At 41.7% G+C, this 21,591-nt stretch overlaps 1 protein-coding gene across 8 annotated transcripts; it reads right to left on the bottom strand.

Annotated features, from left to right (window-relative positions):
- Window positions 1-676: 676 nt before the first annotated feature.
- Window positions 677-15,751, bottom strand: LOC133405271 (arfaptin-2-like). 8 transcript variants are annotated; one of them, XR_009768932.1, is made up of 14 exons: window positions 15,688-15,751; window positions 15,501-15,569; window positions 15,304-15,412; window positions 13,992-14,100; window positions 13,774-13,836; window positions 12,603-12,656; window positions 12,382-12,485; window positions 11,817-12,038; window positions 10,941-11,098; window positions 10,677-10,851; window positions 9,714-10,551; window positions 7,998-8,096; window positions 7,779-7,920; window positions 5,856-5,996 (listed from the first exon to the last, which is right to left on the bottom strand). XR_009768932.1 is itself a non-coding variant. In XM_061682102.1 (10 exons), the coding sequence occupies exons 2-10, from the start codon at window positions 15,400-15,402 to the stop codon at window positions 10,396-10,398; spliced, it is 1,140 nt and encodes a 379-aa protein (XP_061538086.1). In that variant the 5' UTR covers window positions 15,403-15,412; window positions 15,501-15,745; the 3' UTR covers window positions 8,983-10,395. The 8 variants fall into 8 exon arrangements, 1 of the variants encoding a protein (XP_061538086.1); XR_009768930.1 differs by having other exon boundaries at window positions 15,501-15,745; XR_009768931.1 differs by having other exon boundaries at window positions 7,819-7,920; window positions 15,501-15,745.
- Between the last annotated feature and the right edge of the window lie 5,840 nt (window positions 15,752-21,591).

Raw genomic sequence — 21,591 nt, 5'->3', positions numbered from 1 at the left:
GTCTCCTCTGGAGCCGGTTGGTCAGCAAGTTTTGCAGGCTGGACTCCAAAGCGATCCCCTCCATTTCTTTGTCTCTGACTGAGCAGGTGGCTGTGGATCTGCGCTTGGCGGCAGTCTGCAGCCGGTTTCGGTGTCGTCGTTTCACCTCTGCCACCTCCCGGGCTGTGTTTTCCTGCGGGGAAAAAGGCAAACGCTAACGAATCAATCAGCAAAAGTTGAATCGAGGCAACTGGATTCTATTTGGTTGTTGAAGAAGGCTTGTCCAGTGCTAAATTTTAGATTTGGAAGACAATGTTTGGGGAAGAGATGGCAAAATGTTGTAAGCAGGTAATACGTGATGGCATAAACCCCCTCCTCGGTTTATACAGTTTGACATCGGTGGCTTATTTACACCACTTTCAAACCCTCTCTGTGCAGAATTCGGACATTGATGCAAATGAACTGTTGACTGTGTACCGCCGCCTATGGTATGCCATTTTTTGTGTAGAGACGAAAATGACAAATTAGAACTGAAGAATCCTTTTGAAATACAGGTGAAAAGCCGTCAACAGTTAGAGAGTCAGGTTGCTTCCATTCAATGTTTGCAGATTTCACTGACTTGAGAATCTACACGGACATGTTCAGGAATAGAGCGTTAAGTTCAGACTTTTTCTAACACGTCAGAACATGGACTTAACCTGCACGGCTCGCAGAAACCTCTCACAGAAGGAGTCGAAGATTGAGCAACACTCCTCCAGTCTGAACTTGCTGGGGTCCTCGCAGAAGTACTGCGCCACGGAGTCGCTGGCTGACTGAAGCTCCAGGAGATCACGTTCCACCTCGTCCAAGCAGGCCTCAGCATCCTGATCCGAGCACAACACTTAGTAGCCTGATAGAGGCGCCTCTTGACAGCAGTGAATGATTCCAACAGAGGCCTTCCTCACCTTGAGGAAATCCTCCATCTGAACCTTGAGGTCTTCCTGCTTCAAAGTGTTCGCTTTGGCGTCATTCACTTTTTTGACTTGTCGGTCAAACTCTGCTTCAATGTCACTTCGATTGATTCTGAAAACCAAAAGGCGGAAACATACATTCTTAACTGGTAACTTGATACACCCATTTTAATTGTCAAATGGTTGAATTGCAACATGACTGGTTGAAAATGGCAATTTTCACTCTGTGTTATGCGGACAAAATCAAGAAAGATTTTTACTTTTATTGAGAAAAAGTAAGAAAACAAAATGTTTGTAGTTTTTTTGGGGTGTTTGGATCAGATGAATGTACCTTTCCATTGCAGAAGCATGTAACACAATTGCTTATTGCAAAATTAGAAATGACCAAAAACAAGTACAATGATGTTAGGATTTAGATTGAAACCCTACATTGCTCCAAAAATAGAGAATTAAGGACAATGCAATAATTTTACTCGACCATCCTGGACCTCTAAAGTGCTGAAATCTTTCATAAATGCCAATGTATGTTTTCATGGCGAATACTCAAAATTATTAACCTTTTACGCCATGCTGCCCATTTGATGGCGGGGGCAAAAAGGCTTCACAATTTAGTCTCGTCCACGTGTCCAGTACACCTGCTTTCAATTGGGCCTTATCTGGTTCCCTAGTAAGAGTTTGCCTAAAATGGCCAACTTCATGTCAAATTTCAGGCACGCGTCCTTGAGATGTATTCGTGCGTCCTATTATGATCGCCACCTAATTTCATTTCTTAACTTTCCATGGAGCGCTGCTGGGTTTTGTGGGGGTTCATGTTCAGTATCCCTAAAATAACATACACAACACGTGTTTAAAGAAAAAATAAATAAAATAAAAACTATAGCGTTCTGTCAATGTGGACATGTTGGCTGGTGTATAAATCATGTGCCGTATGACAGGAAATTAAAACATGCATTTACCTTGCAGCATCTTTAATGTGTGCAAGTTGTTTGGGAAAGTTGAGCAGCGCCACATCAGCATTCTGCGCTTGCTGTAGGAAACCACAAAACTCACATGAAGACCAAACGAAAACAAATGTTTGGTGACTCGATGAAAGCAACGCAATCCACTTGCCATCACGACATAGTGCATTAGATTCATCCCAGGTTTGTTTGCTTTGGTGTCCACCAACTTCAGCAGGGATGCCATCCGAAAACCGACGGCGCTGCCAGCGTAGCCGCCCTGTCGTCCAAACGAGCCAAGCTCACGCACACAGACAAACGCCGTAGACTGCCAATCAAGTATTCGCGACCACATACACACTCACTCACAGCATTCATGTAATTTCCAGTCTTCAGAACCAGGCGAATGACTGCGTGCAGACTGTCAGAATCCAAAAGCTCTTAGAAAACAAACACAAAGCGGAGTTTGGTAAATTTGCACAAAGTATTAATTGGGGGGGAAAAAAATAAGAAAAATACAATACCATTTCCAGCAGCTTTCAAAGTGCCAATGAAGCCTCTCATTTCAGACATGAAGGGGAAAAACTCCTCCTTGAGGACCAAGCCACTCAGACGCTCCTCGTACCTGACACACACACACACACACACACACACAATGATTTAATAATAAACCTTCTGGAACCCATAAAAGAACATTTAGAGAAGCAGCAGGGCTCTCACCCGGGGATCTGGACCAACATCCACATGAACAGGTCTGCATCCGGCAAAGCCGACTGGTTGCCATTAAATTTAAGCAGTTCTTTTACCTGAAAAAATGTAAGTTTTGTAACATATTTGGTCAGTCTTGCAGTTCTTAGTTGCGTTCTTGGTTAAATTTGAAGTGTTGACAGTTTGTAACGCATTTGGACAGTCTTGCAGTTCTATATTACATCTAGTAATATATATACTCTTATATACTCTTCATAAGAGAAAAGATTTTGTAATGTACTTAGATCAGAAAAACTTTTAACGCTATTTATAAGCAAAAAGCATATCACAAGGGAAATGGTAAGGTGTTTGGTCAATTTTGCGGTTTATTTACTTAAAGCAGTTTTTAAATCATTATAAAGTATTAAAAAACAGTAAATCCCATTTATAAATTATTGATAAAGGAAAAAAAAATTGCAATGTACTTTGATCAGAAGAATTTCAATGTGTGTCTGATTATTAATGTTTAACAAGGTCTTTTTGTGATATAATACTGCTGTCAGTTGTGTACGTGTTGACATGAAAAGGTGTTGCGGGTACCTCGTCGTCATCTGGCAGCAGTTTACACAGCTCCCTAAGTTTCCCGGGACCGAAACCCAGACCGTTTCCCGCTTTGATTTCTTCAATCATGTCGGTCACGGGACTGTGGATCGAGGAGCACAGACAGATAGGTGGGGTTTACCACTGATGTTACTCTCATTACCCTGACAATTTGGTTTTATTCAGGTTGGATCGCTTCAAAAGACTCATTCCACCAGCAAGCATCAACAAGTAAGCTTTGAGAAATAACAATCTCATTGGAAACCACAGAAAATACAGCATTGAGTTAAACTAATAAAGTTTTCATCATCAGCATCTTTTCCCTCTTTTCATGGACAGAGGTCAGCAGTTTAGAAATTATTATAACAATTCAATTTCATTCATTATTTTGGCTGGCGTTATAGAATATATGCACTTCTGCTTCAGTAAACTACAGATTGTTGTACTCCTCTCGTACTGCTTCACCAAGCCGACAACATGCACACATCACTCATATCTTTCTATGATTTCAAGTTTTAATCCAATTGACATTATCTATTTCTTCGCAGCACACAATTCCTTTGGACACATGGACAAAAGAAATTGGAAAATAAGCGTGAGTAAACATTTAGAGGCATTGTTAATTTGACCTCGAAAGCCGTCAATGGCAGTGAATGTGTTTTAAACACCTCGATGCCATAGAAACAACACTGTGCCACAGACTTGTTGTGTTGCGTAAGGTGTAGAATATGCTGTGCATGCTCAATAGCCTTCAGCAACACATTTATCGTCTCAGCTAGACCAGGCCTGCCGGGACACGCGAGCGTGACGAAGTCACGTGTGTTGTATTACAATGTGCGCTGTTGTTGTGCAAAGTTACCGTTGCGAGCGACTCACCGCCTGAACTGCTTGAGGAAAATGCCGATGTTCATGCTTCTCTTGGCACTGAGGATGGACACCTGAGGAAAGAATAAGAGTTATTTTCACACGGTTGGCTTCAAAGATCAACGATCTGACAGGCGTAACTCGGCAGTTTGGTGACGAAGTGCTGCCTCCGTGAGTGAAAATGTATCCGTCCATCTATTTCCTACAGCCCCCTCGCATTCACACCAATGGACAATTTAGAGTTTTCAGTTAACCTAACATTCCCATACTGCTCCCTCAAAACAGGCTAATTTCAGCAACAGTCTCAAAATGGGATGAACATGTTTTTAAACTCTTGATCCTTGGAGTATTTGACAAAAACATGTCAGATATGTTTTGGGACACCAGGAAAATGTTTTAAATTGTGATGAATTATTATTATTATTATTTTTTTTTTTTAAAAGTGTGCTTGATTTGACTAAAACGCTCTCATACTGTATGACAGTACCCGGCAACCTACCTTAAGCAAACACACACTGTATGATGAGATAACATTCCTGAAACATTAGGCAATACCATGTTTACATTTAGCTTTTTATAGCCTCAGAGCATTTATGGGGGTCTTCCAAGGTGCATTTTGTACTTTGTTTAATTATCTACTGTTTCACATTTGGTGTTCTTCTGAGAGTTTGCTGGAAAGATGGTTCAGTTAAGCTTTGATCATTTTTGTCTCAACTTAATTCTTTAATTCTACAATTTGGCCAACAGTGAACCCCCACTCATCATGGGGGATACGTTCCAGACCAAACCGCAACAAGCCACATAGATTAGTTATATATTATAAGAAAAATAGCATTCTCCAGTGTTGCACTGTATTAAAAAAGTACCGTAATAAAATAATAATAAAACAGAATGTATCGTATTAAACAGTTTTTCCAACTTTTTTCCACAAAGTAAAGAATTTTTCTTTTTTTTTGCAACATTTCATGTTTCACTTAACTTTCACTGAGCTTAATCTTCTTTATTATTTTCTTGCCTATTTTGCTCATATTTTACCATGATTTATTGCTTTAATTCAATGGACCGCTTCATCACAGCACTGACTTTCTTAGGATTCATGGTGAGAAAAAAAATATTTTTGGTAACAACACCTGCACAAAACAAAGGAAAATGCAAACACAAAACACAACAGATACCGGTACTGTCACTGCGAGGTAACCAACGTGAACTGACGGTGGCCTGATGTTGTGAATTTCGCTGCCGCCATCGAGTGGATTCGTAAATCAAATTTTTGCTCGAAACACAAAGCAAAAAAATAGAAAATAATCAACCGAGCGACAGCGAGCGACTCCAAAAACTCCCAAATTGGGGCACTCGTACAGTAAGTCAAGGTACCACTATATAGTGCAAAAATAGCTATAAATTGCAGATTTCCACAACATAACAATGATTTTCAGAAGAGAAAAGTTCCGATGTAGCGAGGCCGCGAACATGCACTCACCAGTTCACCCCCAGAAGTAGAAGACGGCGGGCCGCCGGCACCGTGGCGGCCCAGGGTGGCGAGCTGCAGCTGGTTCTGCTGTTGGGCCCGCTTGTGACTGAACAGCTCCTCCATGTGCTCCGTGTCCAGCTCGTAGTCGCCGTCCGTGCGATCCTCCGTCCAGATGTTGCGCTTGCCCATCACCGTGTGCTTGGGGATGGTCTCCCAGTTGAAGTTGCGCATCCCGGAGCGCCGACGCTCCAGTCTCGAGCCGCCCGGGCCGGGGGGCGGCGGCAGGGGAGGAGGGGGTGGCAATAAAGGCGGTGGGGGTGGTGGTGGCGGTGGAGGATCACCGGGTTCCATCTTGATGGAGAGTTTTCGGCGACGTCAGGGTACAGTCATGCTCTCAGCGGCTCATGCTGGTTGAAAAGAAGCCTGGCAGCAACAGCATGGTGGTTTTCGTTTTTCATTGGGTGTAACAGGAGTGTTCCAAATGGCAGTTTGCGTGACGCATTCATACTGGGGGGGGAAAAAAAAGAAAAAAAAAAGGGAGTGGGGACATTACAACAGTGTTAGTGGAGGAAAGACACACCATAAATCACCATAATGCTGTATAATTTATGTGAATGGCTACTAAATTAATTTGGTAATAACTCATTTAACTAGCACTACATAATAAAAGGTACTTAAAAGTTGTAAACTATTTGTAACTCATTAATAAAACCTTTTACGTCATAAGCCACATTGTAGTTATACTTTTTCTGAGAAGGCAGTCATGATAATAAAACAACATAAATGTAGAAGTACCTCATTATATTATAGACAATAACATGATGGGTAATCGGATTTTGAAATCAGACGTCAAGTTTGTTCAGCTATTGCACATTTTAAAAGATCTCATTTTTAAAATTGGAGAAAATTAGCCACAGACATTTGTTGTCATTTTTAGTGCTTTGTGCAATAATGGACCGCCCCCGAAACATTGAATTGCAACGAAACCTCAATTTAGACCAGTATTCATCTGAAAGATATGCCATTTCTGCAATTAACTTTAAAAAAACAAAAATGTCTTTGGACCAGTCTACATCATAGTTCTCAGCGGCTCAATTTGCAATGCTTGAGCAAGAAATGCAGACAAATGTGATTTGCTTAAATGGGCCACATAGAATGACAATGCGGGCCAGGTCTGGCCCTCGGACCCTGCGTTTTACACCTGTGATCTAAAAGGGTTAACTCCACAAGTGTTTGATGCCACCACAGAAGTGTACCAGTGATGGCGAAGGGAGAACCACAGAAAAACCAAAAATCTCCCTCAAATGTCACGGAAAAATGCGTCACGCCATATATGTCCGCAGTTTAGCAAATCTTGCCAAACTTCAGCTCAGTGAGCGGGTCACTATATAGAACCACAACTTCACTTGAAATGGGAAATCGGTACATAATCTAGCCATTGAAATAGTTTCGCTGTAATGCGCAAGCAATGTTACGTATTCAGCATTATGAGCATTTCTCATAGCAACATATGTATGTAGATTCACTATTTGGCAAGAAACACTGTAAAGTTCTTATCTATAAATCACAACAGGATTCAGTGTCAACAAACTAACCTATTCCCAATTTATGTAAGGTACCTTCATGTGTGCATCTTTTCAATTAAATGATGTAGGATTACTACACAGAGGTCTCAGAGAAGTCGGGATCAATAGTCCACTCTTTAACCTTTAAACTGCTACTTTATTTACAATAAATTGTTTGGGTAAAAATACTTTGTCACTGTACTTAAAAAGATTTTGCAGGTATCTGTACGTTACCTTTTAAGCAAAGCAATGGAAATATGTTATTTTGATAGCATAAAAAGTTGAGACAAAGCTAGCTCGTCCTTAACAGCATGAGAGATGTAATGTGATTTTCTTCTCAGTCCGAGCACTATTACAGTAAGTTAAAAAATATATATTTTATGTGCAGATACGTTTTTTTCTTTTTTCCTCTCTTCATTAGGAACAAGTTACCAAACTGGGTATTGTATATAATTGACAGTAGTAAACAGAATTTTGACTTTTGTACACTTCAGTCTGCACTTCTTTAATTTTATTTATGACAGGAGTTGAATCCATACTTCTACTCTGGCAGCTGTGCTTCTACTTAAGTCCAGAGTATGAGTGCTTTTGCCAGTTCTCGCAACAGTATGTGGGTGTTACGCATGCTCTCGTCTTTTAGATGTTCACTCAAAGATAACATCAATAAAGTAACATGGAGCAATAACGTGACGAAATCCAATAAAAGGCCACGGAAGTGACTCACCAAGCAGTTTGATCAATCGAGTTGTAAAACGACGAGTCACCTTTGCTTTTTCTCCTTTAAAATATGTCCCGTGTCCTACGTTTGCAATTCCAGTCTGGCTCCTCTCATGTTGAAACTTGACGAGCGTCGCACCTCCTCTTCCCTAAGTGGAAAGAAGGACACGCCCATGGAGAGAAGGCAGCGGTGGGAGTGTGCGCTCACCTTCCCAGGAAGGAGTACCTCTGGGATCACCTCTGGACCTCCCCGACTTGTTAAGCCTGCGGTTGGACTGTGAGCGCTCGGGTGGACTTATGGACTCGAGCAATGTGATGAGTTGCACTTAAAAGATAGAGGAAAGGACATTGATTTGTTTTAAAGGCACAGACACACACTCATCTAATCATGAGTGTCTTTCATCTACGAATGAATGTTTAGAGAAGGGAGATAATGCAGAAGGGATCTTGGTGTCACCCAACATTTCACTCCAGACTACACTTTGGCCTAAGTCCACTTCAATGCAAATGACCTGCTTGCTTACAATCACTTCACGAGGGACAAGTTCAAGATTTTCCATTCATTTAAAGATCGACTGAAAGCTAATTTGTCCTTATCATTGGCAATCCAGTTGATGTGATTTGAACATTTAAATTCGGATAAACGCATACAAGAAGTCAGTCATGTTTACTGTCGTTTAAACGTTTAAGTAGTGTGAACACAACACGAACTGTTGGTACATTAACAACAGCGTAATTATCATTCAAACCGAAAAATTATGTCATAGCAATCCGCATAAACGCGTGCTGTGATCAGTACAGAGATGACAGCACAATAATCGGATTGGCTGTTTTTCCACTGCTTGCACTGTGGGAAATCAGTTTTCCAACGTTAATTGAGCCAAAACAATGATTTCATATTTTAAAAAAATTCTCACAAACACACAACCAAACACAAATATCACAAGTATATACACTGTATACTAAAAATAATGACCTCGTCTCCATTTACTCATAAATGTCTACTTTGTTGCATGAATGGCAACAGGTGGTTCCACTCTTAGGGTACACAGGTTAAATTGTGCCTTTCCCCAATCGAGTGAATTATTTATTTTAAATAATCATTTACAGACCAATTAAGTGAAACTGTACAATGTTGCAACGTAATTAAATGTGTAAATTGCAAAAAAAAACACACAAAAAAAAACACTAATGAACGTATGAATGAGCGTCCTGAGCTAAGGCACAGCAACATGGTAAGCTAGCATGAAGGTAAAGGTCGAGAAAATGACTTTTAGGAGGTCAATAAAATGGCTACAGCAAAGAACATCGACAAAAGAAACTCTCTTAGAAAGTCAACTATACAGCATATACGTATTAAATACAAGTGTAGTGTAAAAGTGATTTTACCTGTGTACATAATAAACGGACATCTACTTCATATTAAAAGGTGATGTGATACTTGCCAGTGAAGTTTTTCCCCCCCCCACACACACGCGCGTTTGCTTCGAACTGCTCATTTGAATGGAACAAAAACATCCAGCAGACTTTTATTTGCGAGTGCACCACAACAAGGACAAAGATGTGAAAATAAAATACTCTTATAGATTTGATAAATAGGAGAAAACACAGCAAAATCAAAATAAAATATAAAAAGATGGACTCTTTTGAAAACATAAATACTGACCAATGAATACTTTCAATCGTACCATTTGATGATTTGGCCGTTAAATTCATTGTCAACAGCCTGTAAACAGTCCGGTTGTAACAATGCAGAAATAGCTCAGCGGGTACCCAAAGCAACAGTTGAAATTAATTAAAGATTGCACACTCGGCAAGAGAGATTGACTATAATACACAGAATATATCCGTATTCGTCTCATCAGTGTAAAATGACAATTGAGGCAGCTATAACACAAAACAAGCAAATTAAAGCAGAGTTATTGCATGTATACATTTCTACCTGTGAATCTCTTCAGGGCGTGACGTTAAGACGCTTGTGACCATGCAGAGTTGAGTCATTCAGAGTTCTGTGATTTCAGGTGACTCATCAAACGTCGTCGCCGTGCTCTGCCCACACGCAAAGGTGAAAACTCAAATGTCTCACAATTTAGTGTCGTTCATCTGTCAAGTAGACCTGGTTCAAATTCGGTCACAATCACACAAAATCTCTACAAGTTTGTTTTGGAAGGAAGCGCCTCTTCTAACTTCAAAATGGCAGACTTCGCAGGGTTCTTGAGATGAAATGAACATTTTGTTGGGCCTGAGAATCATAATGACGACGAAGCGAAGCACTTTCAAGAAGGCCTTTGCACTGCATTTGCTCGAGCCCTAATCGTGTGCAATCGGTAACATAAAACATGATACGGTTCGCTGACAAACTCGCGTACTGTACTAAAAAATATCAAAAGATAACAAAAAGACACAATAAGGTACCCAACAGCCATCTCTACTATAAAGGTTTATACTTTAGATATTGTGATATACATGGAAATGAATGGACTATCAAAGGATACTATGTGGCTTAGCTAAAAAAGATATAAATAAAACTTGAAACACATGAGAATTTAAAAAAACAAAAAGAGAGGCAAACTTTTCCCATTTCAATATTCTCTACTGATCCCGCCATAAACATGTACTTCCTGTCACGGTTCCTCCAGCCAGGACGGCTTGTCGGCGCCGGGCGGCTTTAACTTGACGTTGAACTGCACCAGAGTTTGTTCCAGCTGCTGCTGGTTGCCGGCGAAGTATGCCGAGATGGCGTTGTGGAAGAGGAGCAGCTGCTTGTGCATCACCTTCACCTGCAAAAACACCACATGCCATCAAAAACGTCAAAGACACACGTACCTTGACTTAAGAGTGCCCCAATTTACGAGTATTTTGAGTTACCATAGAAAATATCATAAGAAAATATAACCCAGCAAACCTTGTTCTCCTCTAAAAACTTGAGCTTGATGGTGACGTCGCTGCGCAGCCGCTCGTATTTGTCCCTGTGCACTTGGTAGTCGTGCTGGGCCATGTCGATGCGGACCATGGCGCCGCTGTCCCTCGGGCCCAAACTCAGCTCTTCCAAGTCGGACCGGTAGGCGTCAAACTCCAACCTGAGCGCGCACGTGGAGCAACAGAAACAAAATAGAGGACTGTCACATTGCAGGGAACCACTCAAGAAGATGTGCCCAATTTGCGTTACCTTGCGTTTTCGTAGTGCTTGATGGTCATCAGCGTGTCCTCCATGGTTTTGTTGACCAGAGTGTCGATACTGGACACAAAGAAGTTGACGGCGCCCAGCAGGGACTCACCGTTCTTGCACAATAGCTTTTGGGTTTCTGCGTTATACCCGAACTCGTCCTGAAGAGTGGGGGGAGGGGTCGAACACAAATCCCTGACCGTTATATAGAGGAGTGATTCGCAACCACTGTCCTGTGAGAGGTCATGGTATGCTGTGGAAAATAATCTGATTTCACTTAACTGGTCTGAAAATTATTTATTTATAACAAATAATGTCTGTTCATCTATCTAGCATATTTTTTTTTAAAAAAGCCTTGACCAATTTGAATTAAAAAATAACATTTATGTAATACAAGGCTCTAAAATCTTTAAAAATAAGGGCCGCCCTCGAAAAGCGGGACTGTGGGCGTGTCCACTGAAGGCGATGGAGACAGCCCTTCACCTGTCGATGAAATACATCAGCAATTTGATTGGAGCTAAATCAGCCCCTAGTCCCACCCAGTGCCCGCCCACTGAGTTGGATAGTTTCGAATGACAGATACACATTTCATGTGCACAGCACGGGGACCCAGGACTGCCAAAATTCAATAAATAGTTCAATAAATAAATATTTAAATAAATCAAAAGACCTTGAAATATTTTGTTTAAAAAATGGAAATATTGAAATAAAAAAAAGGAAATATCTAAATAAAAACTGAAATAAATAAATATTGAAATAATTACATATTTCATGACATATTTTTTTAAATAGTGTATATATTTAACTGTGGCACTCTTGGTCCTCCATGTTAATGTGTTTGTGTACCAAAGACACAGAAAGTGGCACACTGTACGCCACCTGCAGCTCCGGTGACTTCTGGCTGAGGTCAGTGAACGTATCCCCGAGAGCCTGCTGCGTCTGCACCATACTCTGGAAGTGGCTGGTGAGCGCCGTGGCTAGTCTGAGGATGTTCTCGTACTTGCTCTTGGTGTCTCGCAGCACGTCAATCTGAGCCTCCAGCTCCAAGTCGACCGTCCGCGAGCCTCGGCCAAAACGCTCTGAGAACATCTGCTTGGTGCACTGAGGGAGACATTGAACTAAGTGAGTAGTTATAGTTGAAAAATCCTACTAAAGCCCCTTATGTTGAGGGTCAAATTTGCCTGCCAAAAAAAAAAAAAAAAAATTGAAAATGTTAAGTACTAAATGTTATGTACAGTTGATCCAAGACTAAAAACAATTAAGTTTGTTGTTGGTTTCTAACAAATTCGATAAGTACTGTACTGTACATTGCGGTAATTTCTCAGTATGATATCATAAACTTAACAGCATTATTGTCTGTACTGCTATTAAAGATTGTACATTTGTACCTATTGTTTTACCTTGAGTAATATATGCAACACATAGCATAATATACTGGTCTTACCTTATATGTGTTTATGCCCCATTTCTTCACACTATCCAGCTTCTCCACTGCCACGCCGCGGGACACTTCTTCCATCGCGTTGTTGGTGTTATGGTTCGTGGAAGCTGAAAAAATAAAAAGTGCCGCGAACATAAAAGCGCTGACTCGTGTTATTCCTGATGGACACATGAGTCAAGGCAACGAATGAGTGAGGAGATGGTGATGAACTTGAGCGATGATACCTGAGAGCTGCTGGCTGCTCGGCAAGCTAGCGGCCCTGGATTTCATGCGGATGTCTGGGATGGGCACGGGGTGACAAAACATGGGATGAGGAACATGGGTGAGAAAAGCTTTGGATAACAGAAAGTGAAATGAGTCTCTCTGGTATTCGCGATTTCAGACGTGGCCAGCATGCGAGTTTTTTTTTGTTTTTTTTCCTCATGCACTCAAGAAACATGGAAAAATTGAGTTAATGAGATGAAATGCAAACAGCGACAACAACATCCACATCCAGTCTTACAGATACAATACAATATTACAAATAAGCGCTTGTGTTTGGTTAGTGCGTCCTTTAACCCTCCTGCTATGTTTCTTTGTTGTACCACAGATGATCATGGGTCCATGAATAAATATAAATATATATATTTTATTAAAACACAGTGAACTTCTGCATATTTGCATGAATTTGTTCATGCCAAAGTCATGTCCAAAAACATGACTTTGGCGCCATCAGATGGCATCTTGGTGCCAAAGAACTGTTGAGGTAAGTCTTGCTTTAGTTAGACAAATGTAGTACTTTGATGCCATCATCTGGCACCCATAGGTAATTGCAGTACAGTGTAAACCTTTCTACGGGGGTGCATCAATTACTCGCAGATGTTTGCTATTCACAGCAGATCTCGGTCCCTATCGCGCGCTTTACACCGCAACACCATTCCTCAGTATTCTGTTCATATTTTGTGCAACATTTTTTTTTTTTTTTTTTTTAATGTGCACATGGATCGGCGGCTTAGTGATGAAATGCTCCCTCCACAAGAGAAAATGCAATTGAATCTTTATGAGCGTTAGTTTTTTTGAGGGGCATATGGTTAAACTCAAATTCATTTGCAGACTGGACACCGACGGAGTGGACATCGAGAACGTCCAGAGGTCTTCAATAACTTTTAATAATTTTTAGATAGTTGCTAGAGGTCTCGGAAAAGACATTAAATGTAACACAACATGAGGGTTAAGGCGCATACATTTCCGCTAAACTGCCAGTTGTAGGCATGCGAGCGAGGCTGCATACAAGTCCTTTTGTCCAAGGAGGAAACGTTTTTTTGTTTTTTTAAATACAAAAAAAAAAAAAAAGGGCCCAAAGGATGAAGACATAAGGGGTTAAACTTGAGAAACATCTTCAGAATGCACAGGCACCTGGTGCAGGCGCGGGGGCACGTCCTCTGTCCAAATACTCGGGGTTGAAACGTATGGCAGGCCCTATAATATAAAGCAGCAGCCTGGAGGTCAGCAGATGTACGGTGATGGTAAATCTGTCATCATAAAGCCTCCATTTGTTCTGGCCCCCTCTTTCTGTGACTGAAGGCTTTTTAAAAACGCATCAAGTTCAGCACCCATGCAGTTGCGGGCAGTACCTTTGATGGTGCTGGTTGGAATGATGCCCCCCGCTGGACCGCCATAACCTCCCGACACGATGCTGGTTTCGTTGAGGTTGGGCCCCGACACCATCACCTGTTGCAAATCCTGAGCCGCAAACAACAAAATTATGTTTATGAGCACCTCACATCAAATATAATCCCTCTTTTATTTCTCTTCACTACCTTTACTATGATTATGTATGAGGGCAGCTGTAAAACCGAAGTTAACGGTGGAGTTTAAAGAGAAAGTGAAGCTCTTCACTTTTCCCTCGCTTTGTTGCGGTTCATCTATTGCGCATTCAGTGCATTGTGGATTTTTTTTCATATGGCTCATAAATTGTAATTATCGGGATTTTGAGCGCATGTAATTTTTTGGGGAGATAAAAGAATTGCTTCCTAGCATAACATATTACAACTAAAACAAACAAAAAAAGAGAGGAGAAAATGTTATGATAGCACATGGCGTAGTTTATATAGTGGTAAATCATGACGTCCTTGTGGGCCCCGCCATATTGATATAAACTCCATAAAATCCAAAATATTGAGGATTTCGGTCTGATATTTTCAGATGGGGACGAGGGCATATTTAGAAATGTCCCCATAAATTTAGGTGAGGATTGGTAGCATTTTTTGTGACATTAGACAACGTTAGGATTATTATTATTTTTTTTTACATTAAGTGTGAACTGTTCTGACACGGGATAAGAAAAAAAACGAATTAACATGCGCACTACTTCGAGGATTTCACCTATTGCAGTGGTCGCTCGGAATCTAACCCCCACAATAAACGAGGGCTCACTGTACAACAAATAAACAACAGACCTCCATCCCCCCCCCCCCCCCCCCCCCCCCCCACGTGACTGTATTAACCTTTACGAAAATGCCTGGTATCACCGTGTATCATGGTAGACATGGCATCTGTAAAGCTCAAGATGAGTAAATGTTGATCATTCTTTTCCAAAGTCAAAGCAGATGTTTGCAAATTTAATTTATTATTTTTTTTTGAATAAACAAAGATGAAATAGTCTGCTTCATGGAAGACGACACAAATCGAAGAATATTTCATCCCGCGAGGCTGAAATTCCAAGCGTTTTCACAACTTTAAGTTCAACAAAGGTCTCTTAACGATTAATCAATGATTAAAATACTTGTCGATTCATTCGATAATCGTTTAGCTGTCGATTAAATGACAGTTGAATGCAGGTCACAGATCAAATTAACCTCGTACGTCAAGGTACCACTGCAGGATGACACTGTGTGCTGCTGAACAAACAAACATTCCTTCAAACACTTCCTGCCAACAATTGACCTGCTCCAGACTGTCATCCTCTGGCTGTGCCCCAGTGTCTCCATTGTTGTTAATGGGGATCTCCACGGTGGCAGCTTTGCTCATGATAGCCTCTGCCATGACGAAATGTCTGGGGGGGTAAAAAAATAATAATAAATAAAATATATATACTCAACATATACATGTGTAGTGCAAAAATAAAACAGCAGTTTGCTTACATCTGAACGCTAACAGCAGCTGATGTGGCTTCTGGCTAGTAAGTGACAGCTAGCCTCGCTCTCAGCTTGCTAGTGCAAAAAATAAAAAATAAATAAAAAGTCAAACAAGCAGCGTGAACGAATGGAATAAAACGTAACACAATCGTAGATAAAAGGCGCCCATCAGTCTAATAAAACAATGTCACACCCATGGCTGCTGTTTAGACGAGCTGCCTCGTTCCATGCAACTCATCCAGAAAATCCCTGCATCCAGACCAAAGCAGCGGCTTTAGCGTCACTTCGCAATAAAGTTTATATTTCCCAAACTGGTGCAATACGTGTTTTATCGTTTTTAATTGGAATACAACTTGCGAAACGTGACAATTTCGAACTACTGCACTCATTTTAGAGTGTTGCCAGGGGTCTGGACGCAAATATCAAGCGGCAATACCTTTATTTTGAAACAGCTCCAATCGTCAAGCCTTTTCCGCCCTTCGACTCGGTTGGCCACGTCGTGCTGTGGTGACGTCACGTCGTCTCCAAACTGCAGTGCTTCTTTTTTTGCTGAAGGGGTCAGTGTTTCCTCATTATGGGTGGCACCAATGGCCCTACAGCATGGCAACATTATTTTTTTCATTTTTCTTTTTTAACAAAATACTCGACGAATATAAAATGTGAAACTATAATTTTATAATTCAATTTCATTCCAATTAATTTATTTCATTTTATTTTTATACAATGTCAAAATAAGACGGACTTTTCAACAAATTAAAAAAATGGTGATTTCCGTAGTAATATTGTTAATAAGTAATACGTTGTTATTATAAAGGCACCAAGCGTCCAATCAGGTTGCTCCAAAATCATCCCTATGCACTTTCCACTTTACAGTGATGAGGCATTGTGACTTGGTTGCTATGATGCAATGTGATATATTGTCTTTGTTTCTGGCTGGTATTTTTTATTTTTTTTTTTAATTATTATTTTTTTATTATTATACTGATAACACTGATTGGTGTGGCACGGTGGACAAGTAGTTCTGAGGTCGGGAGTTCGAATCCGGTATCGGGCCTTCGTATTTCGATCTGCATGTTCTTCTGCGTGGATTTCTCAGATTCTAAATTGTCCCGAGGTGTAAATAATTGTCTATATGAGCCCTGCGATTGGCTGGCGAACCCGCCACCTCTCACCCAAAGCCAGATGGGATAGGCTCCAGCTCACCCATGACCCCAATGAGAATAATTGGGGGGGGGGGGGGAATGAATGGATGGATAATTATGTCTGGCCTATCTAACCATGAATTTCTAAGGCAATTGCAATTTGTAACGATTGTTATTGTGTCGCGCCTATCTTGCTGATTGCGGTCGTCGTCAGATTGGCTGATAAAGTCCAATTGCGCTAATGTGCCTCATTTGTTTCAATCAGGGATAGCAGCGGGAAGGGAACATAGCTTCCAAATGTAGTAAAAGTGCTTGCAATGATGATTTCCTGCAAGTGACATTTTTCCCAAACATCCCAGGGCTTGCTTTGACTACTCCCCGCATCCCCCTCTCCACCCCCCCCCCCCCCTCCACCCTAGTCTGTGCTTCTGCATCAGCACTATTCTGCCCTATTCGCTTGGGTCAAAAGAATTTATAGGTCTGGGTGTTGTTTTAAACAAAATGTATAAATGTGCATGCGAGTTTCCCCGTGCTTAAAGTGGGGTCAGAGGTCATTGCTGTCTGTCTGTATTTTTAAAAAAATTTTTCCACTTGACTGCTTCTTGTTAGCTGTCAAACCTACATATATATGAGAAAAATACAATATCCAATGTATGCTCTTTTGTGGCGAGATGTACAAGAGAAGACCGAAAAATGGGAATGAATGGAACATTTCAAACGAAAGAGTGATTATCCCTGCCTGAGCGATGACGACGAGGCCTTGCCCTTCTGATAGCGCCTCCAACCCTCAAGGGCGTCTGTAAAAGTACTTGTGTGCATAGTAATGATGAAAAAAACCAAAAAGCTCAATTTGAAATAAGTCTGCGATTGTGAGCCTCGATCCTTTTTCGTGTAAACACACACATTTAGAAGCCGTGCACATTACAGTGAGCGGGCAGTCGAATCCCATTAAGGAAGAAGGTAAATAATGTTGCCTTTGAGACTCGCTCAAAGCCAAACATCTCAATGGCTGGCCAGTTGCTTTCGTTCCACTTGGAATAATCGAAAGGGTATGTTTTGACTTTGCGTCTTGGCGCAGGGGCCGCCTCGACATCGTTGAGCCCGCCCCCGCCGTCGTACCTTTGACCTCCGCATTATCCACGGCCAGCAAACAGTCCGGGCTTGACTGTTGTTTTGCTTCGCTTGGACATGAATCGAAGGCATGTGCTCCAGTCAGTTACGAACACCGGAGTCAACAATGGAGCATGTGAGGCAATAAGTCTTTCTCGTTTATTTCTTGCACGAAAGAGGAGAAACTGTGCTGACCAAACACCCTGGATCCAGTTGAAAAGGTCCACAAATGCTGAACATCGAGCTGCCTCTAATCACAAACGTACAATTGTTAATTGGGAAACGTCAACAACTGTCCTTCATGTTTATTCCTTGCAAGAAGGAGGAGCGATTGTATAGAGCAAAGGCTGTACATGGAATGCAGTATACAAGGGCTTCGTGCTAACATGGCCGCTGCTGTCACGCTTAGGCTAAATGTCGATCCACCTCCCGATCACTTTTTTTTCGTTTTAACTGGGCAAAATCCGGAGTTTTCTTTCTGATGTATCTAATTTAAAAACAGGAGAAATTGTACAGAGGTAATGCATGGGATGTCGCATTATTATTATATGGGATCTTAGCAACACAGCAGGTTAGAGTAGAGAGCGGCCTCCTGATCGCAAACATACAATTGTTTTCTGGGACACAACATGAGTTGTCTTCCTATTGTATTCGTATTCAAGAAAAATAAAGAGATTGTCCAGAGAAAGCAAACAGACTCATCAGATTCAGAATCAGAAATCAGCCAAGGATGTTACAAGACACATAAGGTGGAGCCACTCGAGTACGACAACAAACATCCACTCTGACAAAATATACATTTCGAACGTAAAAAGTGTTGAGAGTCATTGAGCAATGAAAGCGTGCCACTAGTGTGGCGATGCTGATATAATGGCAATTGTGCAAATGATGCCGAATCCTCAAGCAATTTAGAGCCGTTTAAAGTGACCGATGGTGCAAACGGTGCAGAGAGTTCTCAAACACGAGTGGCCAATCGTAATCAACGGCAGTAAGCAAATAGTGCAGCGTGACAAAACAGTGAGTGTTATTATTAATTATGGAGCCACTCCCTGAAGATCAACATAAAGTCGTTTGCAGGTTAATTACAACACGGCCGTTCAAAAGGACTTTGTGTTGATGGCGTTTGGACTCCCTCGTTATCCGCACACTTAATGCCGCTGGCTGAGAGTTAAGCCAGCAAATGCTCGGCGTTATTAATTTTGAACGAGGCCCAGTTGAACTTTAAAGGTCTCGGTGTCCCTCGTGAAAAGGTACGAGGCTTCAGAGACCACCCACCCACCCACACACACACACACACACACACACTGATTAGTCGTTAGTTTTGAGAGCTTCGCCATACTCCAAAACCGAACAGAATACGCAGGTTGGTAGAATTGGCTGGATAGCGCCCCCTGGAATATTTTCAAAACTCAGCCCCCGAGGTCAGCTGAGCTAAGTAACATAACATTTGGTAGGTTTGTCAACAAAAACACATTCTCAAAAACCCATGCTCGAAAAGACAGGAAGTCGGCCGTTTTGATTTGACACGTTGAAAATGGCCGTTTTGGAGCCATTTTGGCCATTTCCGGGCATCCTCCAAAAAGAATCGCGCGCCGAAGATTGTGTCCGATTGCTACCAGATTTCAATCACGTACAGAATACGACAATGCGGGAAATTCGAAATGTTGTCACTGTGTGGAGGTGGACCATAGCAGAGAAGTTTGGTGACTCAAAAAAAATCTAAAATTTAGCCCCGTGAAACGATTTTCACTTAGCAACACACAATTCGGTAGGCATGGAAATCAGGAGTAGACGCACAAGAAAGTATCAAGAAGGCCTGCCAGGGAATACATAGGAAGTCTGCCATTTTGGTTTGAAGCGACTATTTCAGGGTCATTTTGGCCATTTACGGAGGTCTTTCAAAGGCAAACTTGTCCTCGAGGTTTTTTTCCCCCCATTGGTGCCACAGATGGGCGATGGTAAACGATGAAGCGTTAAAGTTTTCGTCGCGTGCTGGTGGAGCATGGCAGCAACTTTGATGACTCGCCTGAAGAAAACGTAAAAGTTCAACCCCTGAAACCAGTTGCACTTTGCGGAATGCAATTTGGGCGGTATGTCTATCGTATGCAGATCCACACACAAAAAAAATCTGTTGTAACTCAACTTCATAAGGATACAAACGCTCCAAAGTCTCATCCTGAAGAGATTGATGCGCTCCCTGCTGGCAGAAATGTATACATGTAACACAGACAACATCATAATGGCCGTCTGAGACCGAACATGAAAGAACGGCAAATATTTATCATCCGACTTGAGAGAATATTGCTCTGGGATCAGTACTACAGGATTTATTCGACGAAATGTTTGGATAAGCGGGCAACAGAGAAAACAGCCTGCAGATACAACTTTGTACAAACAATGCATCAAACCTGTCTGAGAGCCCTTCCCGGCTGCAAAGAGGATTTCTATTATTTACACGAGAGTCCTCAAACAACTGAGAGACATATACAGCGTCTTATTGCCACATGAAAAGCAAGCAAACAAGGGCTTGGCAATTATTTAGTAAATATGTCAGGTACAAGAGTTTAGAAGCGCTGCAAGAGCGCGCTTTGACTCGCTTGAGTACACAGTTTGATGCTTTTGCTGAAACGCTAACTCAGCCTTATGAAGATGAACACTTTCAAATAACCAGAAAATTCATGCCGATGCTACGGTTTGTCACATAATAACAAAATGATGGCTCTGGTGTTGCCGTGGCAACCACAGATGGCCTTCTTTCATGATCTGTAAGACTCATCGACCAGCTTGGAGAGCGCCGGCTTTGCAAAAACGTTTTATAACATGGACAAATTCGTAGACGTGTCATAAAATTGCGCGCCGGTCGCACATGCGTATCTCATATAATTAATGCAATGTCTCCTCTCATCAGTTATTAATAATAACCGCCACATTGCACAATAGAAATAGTCAATGACTTGAAGGAATTTGAAACAAAATGCTAAGTCAGGCACATGTCTGTGTTGTATGATTATGCTCATCTCATATGATCATCATTCAGTCATGACGTCGCCATTTTGCGCAATAAAAATGAACGCAACAACGAGGAAAAAATCCACAGGGTAAAATAAGTTCTACGTGTCATGATTATTTGATCACCCTCTCGCCAGTTGTTCATAATCCTAAATGGCACTTTGCACAGCAGAAATAACCTGAACGGAATTACAATTTGGTTTGTTATTGCGCAGCAGCACAACAAGATTAAAAGCGCAACCTTAAAGTGCAACCACGTGCGCATCATGTACATCACTCCTCCGTCCAGTTATTAATTTTAATATCATTTGACCCAAGGGGGGGAATCAACAGAGTAACCTTGAAAACTCCCATTCAGTAAGGAGAATTTTTTTGTCTGAACTGTAATTAGCAGTAAGAGTAGATCTTCATCTGGAATGTTTCCAGTTGATGATCCCGACACGATGCCTCTATTTTGTGGGAGGAGTCAAAGCACAAGGAATGTACACCAAGGAATGCGAAGGATTCCAGCGAGCCGTTCAAAATGACCGACTGGAGGCTCATTTTCCAGGGCTTCGCCAGACTTCGTCCAAGGAACGTGTGATTCCTGGGTCAAACTTCAAAAACACACACGAGAGCCTTTTTCACCTTTGATCAAAGCCAGTCGATCGCATCCGCTCCTTCACATGCGCCGCACCGCCGCACGCCGACGACAGATTTACAACGGTCGGCGATGCTCCAGGTTATTCATGCCTTCGGCCTTTTAACGACATCGAACACGGCGGCCGAGTCCACTCCTGAACCCTGACATCAGACAGACTGCAGATGACCACGCAGGGACGGATTTGAGGACGCGC

The sequence above is a fragment of the Phycodurus eques genome, chromosome 7 (genome assembly GCF_024500275.1).
Source record: "Phycodurus eques isolate BA_2022a chromosome 7, UOR_Pequ_1.1, whole genome shotgun sequence".
Classification (NCBI taxonomy): domain Eukaryota; kingdom Metazoa; phylum Chordata; class Actinopteri; order Syngnathiformes; family Syngnathidae; genus Phycodurus; species Phycodurus eques.
This window is presented reverse-complemented; position numbering and strand designations above follow the sequence as displayed.